Source organism: Oryza glaberrima, chromosome 1 (assembly GCF_000147395.1).
Source record: "Oryza glaberrima chromosome 1, OglaRS2, whole genome shotgun sequence".
Taxonomy (NCBI): Eukaryota; Viridiplantae; Streptophyta; class Magnoliopsida; order Poales; family Poaceae; genus Oryza; species Oryza glaberrima.
The window spans coordinates 5,611,181-5,624,949 of NC_068326.1; the positions used below are offsets into that span (position 1 = coordinate 5,611,181).

Below are 13,769 nucleotides of genomic sequence, written 5' to 3' on the forward strand. Positions count from 1 at the left end.
CAACTTATAAAACAATGCAAACGAGGTCCCTCGGCAGTATTGATCCCGGTTTTGGCTGACGTGGCTTCTATGTAGTGTCTACGTGGCTCCTTTGACTAGATCTTCGTCCCACGTGGCATTGACATAGCGCTTATGTGGAGTTTTGATTCGGAAAAAAAAAGTAAAGAAGCAAAATAAAAAAAATAATACAAAATATGCGGGACCCACCAATCAGTCAAACAAAAAATAAAAAGTGGGACCCACATGTCAGTGGGTCCCACCTTTTCCACCACATCTCTTCACCACGGATGACAGACGGAGACTGGGAGAGGCAGGGAGGCCGGCCGCCGGCGCTCCTCTCGCCCGTCGGTGCGTGTCGCTCCTCTCGCCCGCCAGCCTCCACACGACGCTACTCTGGCCAGCCGGCCACCGTGCGCCGCTCCTTCCTCCCGCTGGCCACGGCGTGCTCCTCTTCTCCTCCACTGCCACCTCTCTCTCCCGTCGCCGCGCGCCGCTCCTCTCTCCCGCCGCCGCGCGCCGCTCCTCTCTCCCGGCGCCGCGCGGCCGCTCCTCTCGCTCTGGCCGCCGCCACGACTCCTCTCCTGCAGCGACTCCTCGTCCGCGCGTCAGAAGGAGGGAAAAGAGAATGCGGCGGCGAGTCGCTGCCCGAGCTCGTCAATGGAGGACGACGGATGTGGATTTGGGAAAACCCATCGCCGACGTCAGCACCTGATTCCATCACCCGCTGCATGCGTCCATGGCTGCCGCCTCGACCAACACGCGCCAGGCAGCAGCAGCAACGGCGACAACCCCTCGCCGGGATGAAGAGCTCCTTCGCGGGCCCAGAGGATGACGATGAGGTGGGCCCAGGAATGAAGTCGCGCTGCGTCCATCCACCGCCGCTGCCGCCATGACCACCAGAAGAGGTAAGAGGGTGAGGTCGGCCGTCGCCCGCCACGCTCAGCCGCTCCGCGCCCTCCACCGCCCGCCTCGCTCAGTCCCGCCACTCCACCCTTGTAGGGGAGATTGAGGGTTGGATAGAGAGAAGGGAGGCCAATAGGTGGGACCACATAGGCCCCACCTTTTTTTAATTTTTTTTTGTGTAGCTGCCATATAGGTCCCACGATTTTTATTATTTTTCGGATAAAATTGCCATGTAAGCGCCACATCAATGCTACGTGGGACGAAGACCTAGTCAAAGGATCCATGTAGGCGCCACGTCGCCCAAAACTACCTTCCATACCGCCAAGGGACCTCGTTTGCCCGGTTTTCATAAGTTGGGAGACAGGTTGTACCCGGTTTTGCCATCAAGAAACGAAAATCAGACTGACTGACAAATAGAGGGACCTAAAGTGAACTTATTCCCCATCTTTTGTACTGAATAGGAAGGCCAAACATCTATAATTGGCTGAAGAGGGGTGCAAAGCATCAAAGTCCAATTTGACTCCCTCCACAATCGGCCCAATCTGATTCCCACCCCTCGACTACAAAACCGGGTACATAATCCCCTCCAACTAATAAAATCGGTGTAAAATAGTTCCCTCGACAGTATTGACAATGGTTTTGGCTAACATGTCACCTACTTGTCACATTGAACTAGCCATCATCTGATGTGACGTCTACATGGCATTACAATCATAAAAAACTAAAGAAAAATATTCATGGGACCCAGAAGTCAGTGATCACTTCTTCCTTGTCTATCCTCTCCTCCACCTCTCACCGTTGAACTGGAGCGATACGAAGCCTAGCCGTCTAAAAAGTATATGGGATTTTTATTTCGATAGTATTGATATCTAATTCGAAACTTTTATTAGGATGATAGCTATATTATGTACGTTGCTTTCTTATGACCAAGCAATAATTCTGAAGTAATTAACAGTTCGACTCTTATCCCAAGTTAGCATGCAAGTTTTTTTTAAAAAGATTTCTTATATGACTCCTTATGTATTTCGAAAAGCGAGCGAACTTTTAAAAAATGACTCAAATAAATATTCAATTTTTATAATAGCATGGCCTGGCAAGAATTCTGAAACAATTAGGAGTCTGACTTTCGTCCCAAGTTAGCATACGAGTTTTTTAAAAGGATTTCTTATACGACTCCTTATATATTTCCAAAGCGAACGGACTTAAAAACCGACTCAAATACGAACGGCATGCTAAGGTATTGACGAAAACAACTTCAATTTTTATAATAGTAGAGATAAAAACTGTCACACAATCGCCATATTGGCATGGACGGACCAAGTCAATAAGCCACGTTGGTCAAAATCACTATCAAAATCACCAGGGGAGTCAAATTATGTTAGTTTTCAAAGTTACGAGAGCCTTTGTAACTGATGATGCAAATTAGATGTCGTCTAATAGACGAGGAAGTCAAAATGGACTTTTTCTAAGGTAGGGTCATCAGTCATGCGTAATGGGCCTCCACTCATAGGCCCAAGTCGATGCATTTCCCTACTACGTCTTTTTGCAAATGTCTGGTTTCTTGTAGAAAATGTTACGCACGCATTATCGCAGCATATATATTCTGCAGAATAATCAACAATCGTTTGCAGAAAGTTGAAAAAGTTCAGGGATGCATGAACATGGCTGGCGTGTGCGTATTTGTTTAAAAAGAAGAAAAAAACTTTAATATGTTCCTTTTCTTTTCTGGGAAATTCTTTTAGCGTCTATATTTGCAGATCCAAAATAAATTTCCCTTTCTTTTTAAATGTGAACCATGGAATTGTATGACTATTTATTATGTTCTACATGGAAATACAAACCATTTATTATGTTCTACATGGAAATTCAACCATCTTATAATGGAAAATTCAAGCACATACAGCTGGCACAACACGATGGCATAAGGTGTCCCTGTTACAACGAGTATCCGTGCCTTAACAAACCATGCCGGCCGGGACCTTCTTCAGATTTCAAAGGCTTTCAAACGGTCCTTTGGGTCGATATCATGGAAGAGAGGAAGATCTGGTTGAAGACTCCCTTGGCTGAAACCAATGCTTTCCAGTGTCTCCAGCACACAGTCAAACAAAATTTTGTTTCCCAATGGGGTGAAGTGCAGTCCATCACTGCATGATATAAAAGAAAGTTGTATAGCGATTGTCATCAGGAAAAAAAACATTCTAAGCAGTAAACTCTACAATTGTTTATTCACAGCTACATCACGGCATAACGCATTTCCTCAGCAAGAAATACATGTACACAGATATATACCCAAGTTCAAAACAAAATACTACTATGTTCTGGTACACAGAGTGATAACAGGAAGGTGATTCCCTATCTTAGTAAGCAGCAAGAATCTTTAGGCAGAACAGTTTACCATGAATCTACATTTTTTATAGAACTTTTATACTCTCAATAGAAGTACAGAACCATTATGTTTGATCAGATTGTTTATGCAATCTGCAAAGTAGGCTACTGGTAGCATAAATGGAAGCCCTTAACAGTTATTAAGCCCATCCATACATCAAGTTTAGGTATAAGGTCACTTGAAATAGATCCATACCATAATGCAGATGTTTGCCAGTCAGGAAATTGCTGCATCTTTGTCCAGATGTCTATGACTGGATGGTTCAATTCTTTAGCAACTGTCAGGCATGCCTGTGCATAAGTGCCAGCAGCTTCATTGGTTCTTTCAGGTAGTTTTGAAGGGTCATCTTCTCCATACATGTCCCTGCAAGGAAAGACAGGGACAATAAGTACAGTTTGCAAATCCTCTTTACAAAAAAAAAAAAAGCACACTGTTTTATTTGTAACTTGAAAAAAGGATCTTCAGATCAAGCTAAGGGCCACCAAGTGGTGACTGGATATATACCCGATAAACCAAATATGAAATAATCCCATAATTTAGAATACACATACTTTTACATGAGAAATACAGACAACATGTTGGTCAAATCTGCTTATGGATACATGTTCATAAATCAAACATAAGCATACCCTGTACTGTGCTGGTGCATTATGAACTCGGTTTTAAATTCTTGAACAGAGTAATTTTTATCGGACTAATTTCCTGGTTGACTCCTTTGTTGTCGTTCTAAGACAATTAGCATGAATTAATGCCATGGATGAAATAAACAGAGGATGGCAAATACACCATCATGTCATTAACAGGCAAATGCAACAAGAATACCATATAGCAACATAAAACCGATTAAAACCATCTGCTGGTTATTCCTTCCATCCTTACCGGATTCTCGCCGGTTCATAGATTGGTGGAGGCGTGATGAGTATAATTTTAGTGGAGGGCCATTGCTCCTGCGAAAGATCCAAACCAAACCAGAGTTAAGCAACGACGAAGCAGAAGCATCAATCAGTTCAAGCCGGGGGAAAACCAATCAATTTCAATCCAAGCAGAACCTTGAAGTAGGCGCAGATGGCGCGGAGGTTGCTCTGGTACTCGTCGAGCGGCACGTGCTGGTGCACCTGCTTCCGTTCCGGCAGCGACGCGTCGTTGGCGCCGAAGAACACCGTGACGGCCGCCGGGTCCGCGGCGGCGGCCGCGCCCTCCATCGCCCTCGCCAGCACCCGCAGCGCCCACCGCGTGTTGTAGCCGCTGAACCCGCGCAGCACCACGTCGGCCTATCCAAAGAAACGGTGACGTACGCGTGTCGCGGGGATGGGACGGCGGCCGGATCGCGAGGAGGAGGGAAGGGTGGCGTACCTTGCGGGCGAAGTGGTCGGCGAGGGCGGCGCCCCAGCCGCCGTCGGCGAAGGAGAGCTCGGTGATGGAGTCGCCGAAGAGCACCAGCCGTGGCCTCATCTTTCCTCCTTGGATTCAGAATATCCGCCTGGGGCAGTCACTCGCTAGTGCTGTGCTAGAGGAGACTGAACAACTGCCTTGTCTTCAACTTCAAGATCCCATCTCGCTTCACTTCACTTCCGTGCGAGTTTTTAATACTACTACGATTTTATAGAGAACAGTGGCAGCAACTGACTTGTAAATTTGTCGTGCCTCCAAGGAGTCCAAGATGCCGTTGTCAGTGACGAGCGGTGAGCTGTTATACAGTGACAAGCATATTCCGGCGGCCGGCGGCGCAGTTTGGTGATTGGGATCGGTTTGAATCACACGGATGGGGATCAAGCAATCTCCAAATCCCCCCTCCGTCTTAAGAAAATCATTTCCCTGATGGACTCCTTCCATAAAAAAAATCCAAACCGACGAATCTAGGTAAGGTTTTATCTAGATTCATTGTTCCATGATATGCTAGACTAGATTGAGTTTTTTGGATGGAGAAAGTAGTCAGTAATTAGTTTTCCTATAATTGAGAGTGTTTTCTTTGTTAGTACTAGTTTCTTCTAGTTTTTTTTTAGGTTCCTTGTTTTTTAAGTTAAGTATTCAACCATAAATTCATATTAGAATAAATTCGTAAAATCTATCCACTCCGGTCATAAACATTGGACGCTTCGGAATAGATTCTATCAATTTTTGGCCATCAATAATTTTTTTAAACACTTAACTTCATAACATAAAATTGATATTTGTAGATTTCTCCTGTAAAATATTTTCACGATATCTTAGACTTCTTATTTATGACCTTATTCTAATAAAATATTTGATCAATGTTACACGTCGAAAAGAACAAGTAGTCGGAGAACATAAGTTTATGTCCTAAGGAAGTAACAAGTTTCTGAGAATACGAAAGTGTCCACTTCTCAAGACAAGGTCATGTGTATCATTTTCATCTTTCTAATGATTTCAAATGTCATTGATAGTGAAAGTATTTCTAGGTTATGAAGCCATATAGATACACCTCAAGAGGTGGCGAGTTTGATAATTTCAGTTCAAATTGCAATGATTTAAAATAGAAAAACAACTCCTTTTGTTCTATTATTTGAACTATTATATGATTTGAAAATGTTATTTCTTAATTTTTAAAATAAAAAATACTGTTCCCATTTCAAAATATTTCTTACCCGTGTTTTACCCTATCGAATCATGTGTATTTTACAAAATTCTTCTATTAATTGCCAAAAACCAAGGATATTTTTTTGTAACTATAGACTTGAGTAAGGATATTTGTCATGTCCCTTAATCCCTTCATACTGTGGTGACAAAATTAAATAACGATTGGTCATAAGCAAAACACAATATAGGACATTAATTCTGCAATACCAGTACATAATACATAACCCACGAAAGCACTATTTTACGATGGTGATAAAATTGCAGATGCATGACATATATATCTACCATTCTACCGAGACTTGAATTCTAATGCCAACAAATATTACACTTTTTTTAATGGGAACTCAGTGAACTTAGTATATTGACTTTTCTTTTTATCTCTTTAAATGTTTGTTAAGAGGGCATTTACATATGTGAATGCGTCACTTTTTTTTAAGAACAAATGTGTTACATACATTGCAGTGGTGTGTGTACATGTGTCTTTTCGTGGAATAAAAAAAATTAAAACCTAAAACGACAGTGGTTATTACATTTAAAACAGCCATACATCAATTCAACATGTCACACAATTTCGCTTATACTTATTCTAAATTGAGCGGATATTAGCAATTAAAAATCAATTGATGGGTAAATTTTTATATACTTGTTTGTAGCGATTTAAAAATAAATACTAGAAAATAAACTAAGATGAATACCCCAAATCAACTTTTTTTTTCCAAATTCAAATTTTTAAATGTTTTGAAACCCAAAACTCAATTTCAGGGGACTTTTTAAAAATTCAGAATTTCACCTATGCTTATAAACTAAAGGTTTAAACTATGGGTAAAAAATTGTAATGCCATTATAATTTTACAAAGTTTGATATATGCCATCGGTATCTCAATGACATGTGGGTCAGGATGGCATATCTTAAATTTTGTAAAATTATAATGGCATGGTTCCAATTTTCGCTTACTATTGAGTGTTGACCTTGCATTTCAACAATTGGCAAGTAACTCCCCTCCAAAGTACTCCTAGAAAAGCACATTGTCTTCCCCGGTCCACCCCTGACCCAAACTGCTCAAAGCTCCAAGAACGCAGTGCAAACCGAAACAGTAGATGAACAGAAGTTTTTACCATCAATGGAAAGAGCACAGGGAAAAAGGATGGTAAAGAAGACGTTTCAGACAAGGAAAAGGCAAAAAAAAAAAAAAAACGAACAGTAGCAGCTGCCTGCCCTGCCCCACCACCTCCCACCCCCCCCCCCCCCCCCCCCCCACCGAACCCCTTCCCATCTCGCCTCCCCCTCCCCCGAAATCCCCAAATCGCCGCCTCCCCCCGATCCGCCGCCGCCTCTCCCGATTCGCCGCCGCCGTTGACCCGCCACCTATGGCCTCAGGGCCGCCGTCGTCGCCCTCCAGCAAGGCGTTCTCCCGCAAATCCCACGCCCACGCCTCCGGCCCCAACTCCTCCAAGGCGGCGGCGGCGGGCGGTGGCGGCGGGGGTGTCGCGGCGGCCTTCGATGCTCACAACGGGACGCACGTCCGCACCGTCACCTTCTCGCTGTCGTCCTCGTCGGCCGCCCGCAGGGAGCTCCGCCGCCGGCTCACCGCCGAGCTCGCGCAGGTGCGCGCCACTTGCAAGCGCCTCAGCTCCCTCCCGGCCCCCGCGCCTTCCTCCGCGCTCTCCGCCACCGACCCTTCCACCCCGCTGCCCCCGCACCCGCCGGTCTCCAAGCACAAGTCGAAGAAGGGGAACCCCTCCTCCAACCCGGGCCTCTCCGCGGAGGCGCGGCGGAAGCTCTACGCGCCCGTGTTCAAGAGCTGCGGCGCGCTGCTCGCTAGGCTGATGAAGCACAAGCACAGCTGGGTGTTCAACACGCCCGTCGACGCCAGCGCGCTTGGCCTCCACGACTACCACACCATCATCACCAAGCCCATGGACCTCGGCACTGTCAAATCGCGGCTGGCCGCCGGGCACTACAAGTCGCCGCGGGAGTTCGCCGGTGACGTGCGCCTTACCTTTCAGAATGCCATGAGGTACAACCCCAAAGGGCAGGATGTGCACTTCATGGCGGAGCAGCTGTTGAACATGTTTGAGGAGAAGTGGCCAGAAATTGAGGCCGAGGTAGCACAGCTGTCACCACAGCCGCCAACGCCATCATCGGCTGCACCCAGGAAGCCGAAGGAGATAGATAATTCTAAGGTGTTAGAGAGGTCGGACTCAACAGTACATGCTGCGGGGATGGAGGCCACTCCAAAGCAGAACACTGGTCGGCCCCCAGTTTTAAAGAAGCCCAAGGCAAGGGAGCCTAATAAGAGGGAGATGACCTTCTGGGAGAAGCAGCGGCTTAGTAATAATCTCCAGGAGTTGCCACCAGAGAAACTTGACAATGTTGTGCAGATTATAAAGAAGAGAAACTTGTCACTCAGCCAGCATGATGATGAGATTGAGGTTGATATAGATAGCTTTGATGTTGAGACATTATGGGAGCTCGATAGGTTTGTTACAAACTACAAAAAAAGTATAAGCAAGAACAAGCGGAAGGCTGAGAATCCCGTGGCAGGGCAGGATGAGATGAATCATGATATAGAGCTAGAGAAGACAGAGCATGCAAGGTTGGATGAAGTAGAGCAGGATCAGATGCCTCCAGTACAAGAGACGGTATGCTTCTTAGGGATGATGTGATTGTTGTGAATTAATTATACTGTGATATTAACAATATGGTACTTATTATTTCCCTGCAGTTACATAATCCTGAGCCAGAATCAATTGATATCGAACCACCTAAAGAAAACACAGCAGGTAGGCGACTGTGTTTTTGGAGCATGTTTTATAATTGTTATTATTAATCTAAATGTAAAATTGTGTTTGTGACCTAGCTCTATTACCAGTTTAAGGATAACAGCTAAGTTTGTTCAATTACAGATGATAATGAGAGGTATGTAGGCTCATCATCACCTGTTCATTTGGAAGATCAGAAGGGGGAGAATGCGGGTAGATCAAGTAGTTCTGGAAGTTCTAGTAGCGATTCAGGCTCTTCGTCTAGTGGTAAATGCTCTCATCCTTTGCAGAAATTTATATTAGCAGCATATCTGTTTGCAATTAACTCTATAAAGGATATTTTCATATACATCTGCATAACATATGAAATTTACCGTGAGAAGCATATGCAGATACAGACACAGATAGTTCATCAGCAGATGGCTCTGATGCTGCACAGTCACCCAGAACGTAACATCTATAGGCCAGGTATGTTTAGTTAGTGGGCAATCATTCTCTTGCATTTTTTTTTCCAAATTCAAGTTATTCAATTGGTATATTCTTCAAGTCTTAGGAGAGCATATACATATTCAAGCTGCAAAAAAGAAAACAAAGGATTGATATTGAGAACATATAGCCCATGCAACTTAATTACTTCTGTAAAAGCTTTCATGTCACTAGGGGATGGCTTTGGTACGGTTTATTTGGTTTTTTAAGATCAGTTTTGCAACATTGGCACCTGAAATTAATGTAAGAGAAAATAAAATAAAAACTGCACAGAGAATACGGAAGCAATTTGGTTCCTGTTTTTAATGGATCACACATTTTCATTTCAATAATTTATCAATTTTTGATAATGCATGTATGCAACAAGAAGAATGCAAGACAAAAAAAAAAGGCATTGATTGTGCAAAGAACACCAACTAAGCAACTAATACGTGGATCGGGAGTCAAATCAAGCAAACAAGCAAAGCAATTAACAGTAATTAATAGCCGAATCGAAGATCAAATGTCAACCAAGCAACACAATCAAGAACACAAATAGTACTGTGGGCCTGTTGGAGCCATGTAGTATCTGTGTTATGGGCTTCTTTCCGCCGCTTGTTGAGTCCCCAGTTGGTGGAGCAGAAGCATACTGTTGCACTGGGGGTTGGAGGCTGGAATTGCTAGGGTTTTGGCAATGGCAATCAGGGCCAATTGGGCCTGGGCACCTGGCCGACGCGCTGAGTTAGCCTTGGCCTTTGCAGTTGGGCTGAGATGAGATGGGTGGAGGTGCTGAAAGTACATAATACTGAGGTGGCCTTGAGTTTGTTTTATGCGGTTTCTGTGGTTTCCAGGATCAAAAACCATGCTGAAAACTGAATAACAAAAAATAATCAAACTAGAAACTGGAAACAAAAGTAAGAATAACTGACAGTTTGGTGCGGTTTGGTTCAGTCTGTTTTATTTTTTCCCAGCCTGTATGTACAACTCACAAGCATCTTAATTCTTACTTCATGCATAAAGGACTGTAATTTACTGATTAATGAGCAGCTACATGTGCAAACTAAATAGTTCTATTGTGTTATTGTATTTTACAACTCTTAGCTAGCAGTATTGTAAGCTACTCCCTCCGTCCCAAAATATAGCTACCTTTAGCATTCAAATTCGTCCCAAAATATATCTATCTTTAGAGATTTTAGTGCTATAATGCCCAAAATACCCCTGTCTCCTCCTTGGGCCCCACATAGGACCACATCACCTTCCTGGGCTGCATCCTCCCACCGGATTTGTGTCTCCTGGGATGGAGGGGGTAATATGATATCCTATTTGTGTTCTACCTTTGCTTTTGTACAAAGCTTTAGTGTTGTAACTCTTAAAGCATCTACCTGACAATCTTATGAAGGATAGTTTTTTTTTTTTTTTTTGAAACATTACAAAGGATAGTACTTGTGCTAATAAATTAGCAGCTAACACGTTCAAGCCAGAATAGATCTACTGTATCATATTTTACTACTCAGCTACTAATATTATAAATTGATAACCTCAATCCTTCGGATAAGTATAAGAACAAATCAGCAAAGTTTGATGATCTGATGTCCATGGATAGTTGTGTGATTGGGTCTTGGATGTTCTGTTTGACATTAGCATTGCAATGCATTATTATTGTGACATGCTAGTAGGAATGCAAATGTGATTTTGTGCTGTTGTTTGCACACAGTTATAATGTAAGCTAGACCTTCTTGGAGATTTGACAGTGACCCCATCAAACAGTGTCCAACTTAAAGGCTGTTAGAAGATATGATCACAAGTTAACCATTACCTATCATTCTGTCAATCTACTGGACATGGATAGCTGTTGGCTGAGTAGTGTCTGATGGAGTTGCCATGCAATGAGGCAGATGATTTAAAGTTGCGGAAGCTTCTAGCACTGTGATCCTAGAATTATCCGTGATAATAATTTCCCAGTATATGGTACTCACTGGTAAAAATAAAATAAAATAAAAGCTTGTATAGAAATAGAAGCATTCCATAAATAATTTTGGAAAAGGTTGACAAGCTTTCATATAATTTGCATAATGCAGGTGTTTATGTTGGTTTTATTCCAATTTCCAAAAGTTGGAGATTCTGGTAGACATCTTCCCAGATTATCATTCCTCCTTTCTTTTGTTACATATAGTCTGGGATTGTGGATATTGCTCTGTTAGCTGTGAGCTGATACTCTTGTCTTGCATAATGCGTCTCATGTAGCATTGTGCCAACCAAATTGATGATCTTTAAATACACCAGCGATGTGTTTTTGCATTGCAAAAATGCAATGGAATTACAGAAACTGTTTTTCTTTGAACTGAATATATATTAAACAAATTTAAACCATGATTTTCTGAGATTACCTCTCAGTCTCTCGCATCTGTTTTATAGCGTGAGAACTTGTTCTAATTACCAAGGGATCATTCGCTATATGTTTCCACGTACCAAGTATGGCTTGATTTGTTCAATATCCCTGGTGACTAAACTTCCAGGCCTCAAGAAATGTCGTCATGTGCTGAGAGGAACTGAATGCCTCAATCAGCAACCCTTCAAGCTGTTGGCCTATGCTATCCCAGTGTCTCGGTTGTGCTGATGTATGTACATTCAAATTGCCTGGGAAACCTCATTAATGGGGGTATATTTCCAGTCTTAAAGTCCTCTGTATCCAATCTAAAGTTTTTACATCTGGTAAAACAAAAAGTTATCATTCGGACATCTACCTGTATTCCAATAGTAACCCTTCAAGAAAAAACAAATAGCTCACAACTCTATGCTCTCTTATGCCCTTCTCCTTTATGGACATTCTCCCTTAAAAAAAAAGAGGAAAATAACTATGTTTAGTGTGCTGAGGTGCAGGACGGGGAATCAAGGATTTATTGAGAGATAAGTTATGGGGCAACTCTTTGCAATGTCAGATAAGTTTGTAAGCCTAGAGTAGTAATCTTTATGTTATACGCACGATTCATTATGTAGTTAGGGATGAAAGGGTAGTTGAGGGTAATATGATGGGGCTAGTATTACTCTAAATCCCTTGTTGTGGGACAGAATTTGGATCCCATATATTATGGGATGGAGGAAAGTAACAACTATATCAGTACTCCAAACATACTGGGTTCTGACCGGGAACCAAACAACCTTTACTGTGCCGCAAAACTGAAAATATGCTGTATTACGTGAATTTCTTGTCCCAGTTTGGAATATAGGATATTTTTCCATGACTCTTATAGGAATTAAACTGTTTTTGTATGAAGCGATTTGAAATTCATGCCCTCCAAATGTGTCATTTGTACTTGATGAGACACCGTTGGGAATTGAATGTGTCCATGGATTTATTCCACTAGGAACATGCTTGGCGATTGGCATCTCTACTATATATTCCAGTCATTAAAGAAAAAAAAAAAATCTGACCACAGCATATGAAATTTTTGTAATGCATTTATTAATGAAAAAGGGTAGGACATTAATTGGCGGTGTGATATTAGTTGCTTCTGAAATGTATTTAGCTTTGAGTAGCAATCTAGCAGATGAATTGCTAGCACAGTCTTCACAAGATTGGCGGTATGATATTAGTTGCGAGCAGATGAATTGCTATCATGGTCTTCACGGGACATGAAAACAGAAGGTTGAATATGACTAAATATCTTGTAGAGTCAAAAAGATGAATCTTACTCATGATTTTATTTTAGAAGTAGAACTTCCTGGAAAAAATATGTTTATTGAAGGAGTTAGCCAATTCGATAATATGGTTAATACATCTACTTTCTTATCTGCAGATCTTGATGTCAAGCTGGAAAGTTCACCGACAATTCTGGCATGATATCGTCAGCGAGATTCAATGCTGTCTTGTAAATTTTGGCTATGTAGGAAGTCTAACCAAACCAATGCTTTTGTGTCCATCTCGCTGTCTGTTTTAGACTCATAGTGGGTGCCATAAAATGCACATGCATTTCATGCGTCTGTACCATTGTTTGCAGTTATGTACTTATTGTAGAGTGCTGCGTTTACCCTAATCATTGAGCTGGAAATTATCTAACATTGGATAGAAGAAACCTGCACATTGGGGGAAGCAAGACAACCGGTGAAGACCAGACCAGGAACCTGGAGGCCCCACCCTGTTGTAATATTGTAAAATTGCTATAGTAGTTGGGTAATTTCAGCTGTGTTGGATTACCACGGATAAAATGATCTTGCTCTGCTTGTTGTAAGATTTCTGCACAGTCACGTTTGCTCTGGAACTTCGTCTTAATGATGATAGATAGCCCCTGTCCTTTCCGTTTGATTTTAGAGTTGATTTTTTATGTTTTTTCATTGTAGTTTATTTCTAGCATTAGTTTTCATTTCATTAAGAACATATATATAAAAGTTTTAGCATGATTTTAGATGAAGTACTTTTTTTTCCTAATAAACGTTGAGTGTTATAATCAGCTGTAAACGATGGAACTGCTCTCTCCATGGATGATGGATATACTCTACAGCTGGCCTTCAGGTTCCAGATTGTCACCAAAATGAATAACAGAAATTTGCCTAATCTCATTCGAAACTGTTCAAATTTCAATTTGTTATATATCGTAATGTGCTTGAAACTTTTAAAGCACAGCCAATGACGACCACACAAAGTACGAAGTAGTAC

The 13,769-nt window shown here is 42.3% G+C and overlaps 2 protein-coding genes across 3 annotated transcripts; one reads left to right on the forward strand and one right to left on the reverse strand.

The window, feature by feature from the left end:
• Nucleotides 1-2,678: 2,678 nt before the first annotated feature.
• Nucleotides 2,679-4,866, reverse strand: LOC127767329 (GDSL esterase/lipase At5g45920-like). Its single transcript, XM_052292632.1, has 5 exons — nucleotides 4,643-4,866; nucleotides 4,339-4,560; nucleotides 4,169-4,236; nucleotides 3,485-3,652; nucleotides 2,679-3,047 (listed from the first exon to the last, which is right to left on the reverse strand). The coding sequence occupies exons 1-5, from the start codon at nucleotides 4,739-4,741 to the stop codon at nucleotides 2,888-2,890; spliced, it is 717 nt and encodes a 238-aa protein (XP_052148592.1). The 5' UTR covers nucleotides 4,742-4,866; the 3' UTR covers nucleotides 2,679-2,887.
• Nucleotides 4,867-7,151: 2,285 nt separating this feature from the next.
• On the forward strand, nucleotides 7,152-13,416 carry LOC127773416 (transcription factor GTE3, chloroplastic-like). Of its 2 annotated transcripts, none has more exons than XM_052299478.1 (5): nucleotides 7,152-8,530; nucleotides 8,614-8,671; nucleotides 8,795-8,917; nucleotides 9,034-9,118; nucleotides 12,913-13,416. In XM_052299478.1, exons 1-4 carry the CDS (start codon nucleotides 7,256-7,258, stop codon nucleotides 9,102-9,104), a joined length of 1,527 nt encoding a protein of 508 aa, XP_052155438.1. In that variant the 5' UTR covers nucleotides 7,152-7,255; the 3' UTR covers nucleotides 9,105-9,118; nucleotides 12,913-13,416. The 2 variants fall into 2 exon arrangements, with proteins under 2 accessions (XP_052155438.1, XP_052155444.1); XM_052299484.1 differs by having other exon boundaries at nucleotides 9,043-9,118.
• The last annotated feature ends 353 nt before the right edge of the window (nucleotides 13,417-13,769 follow it).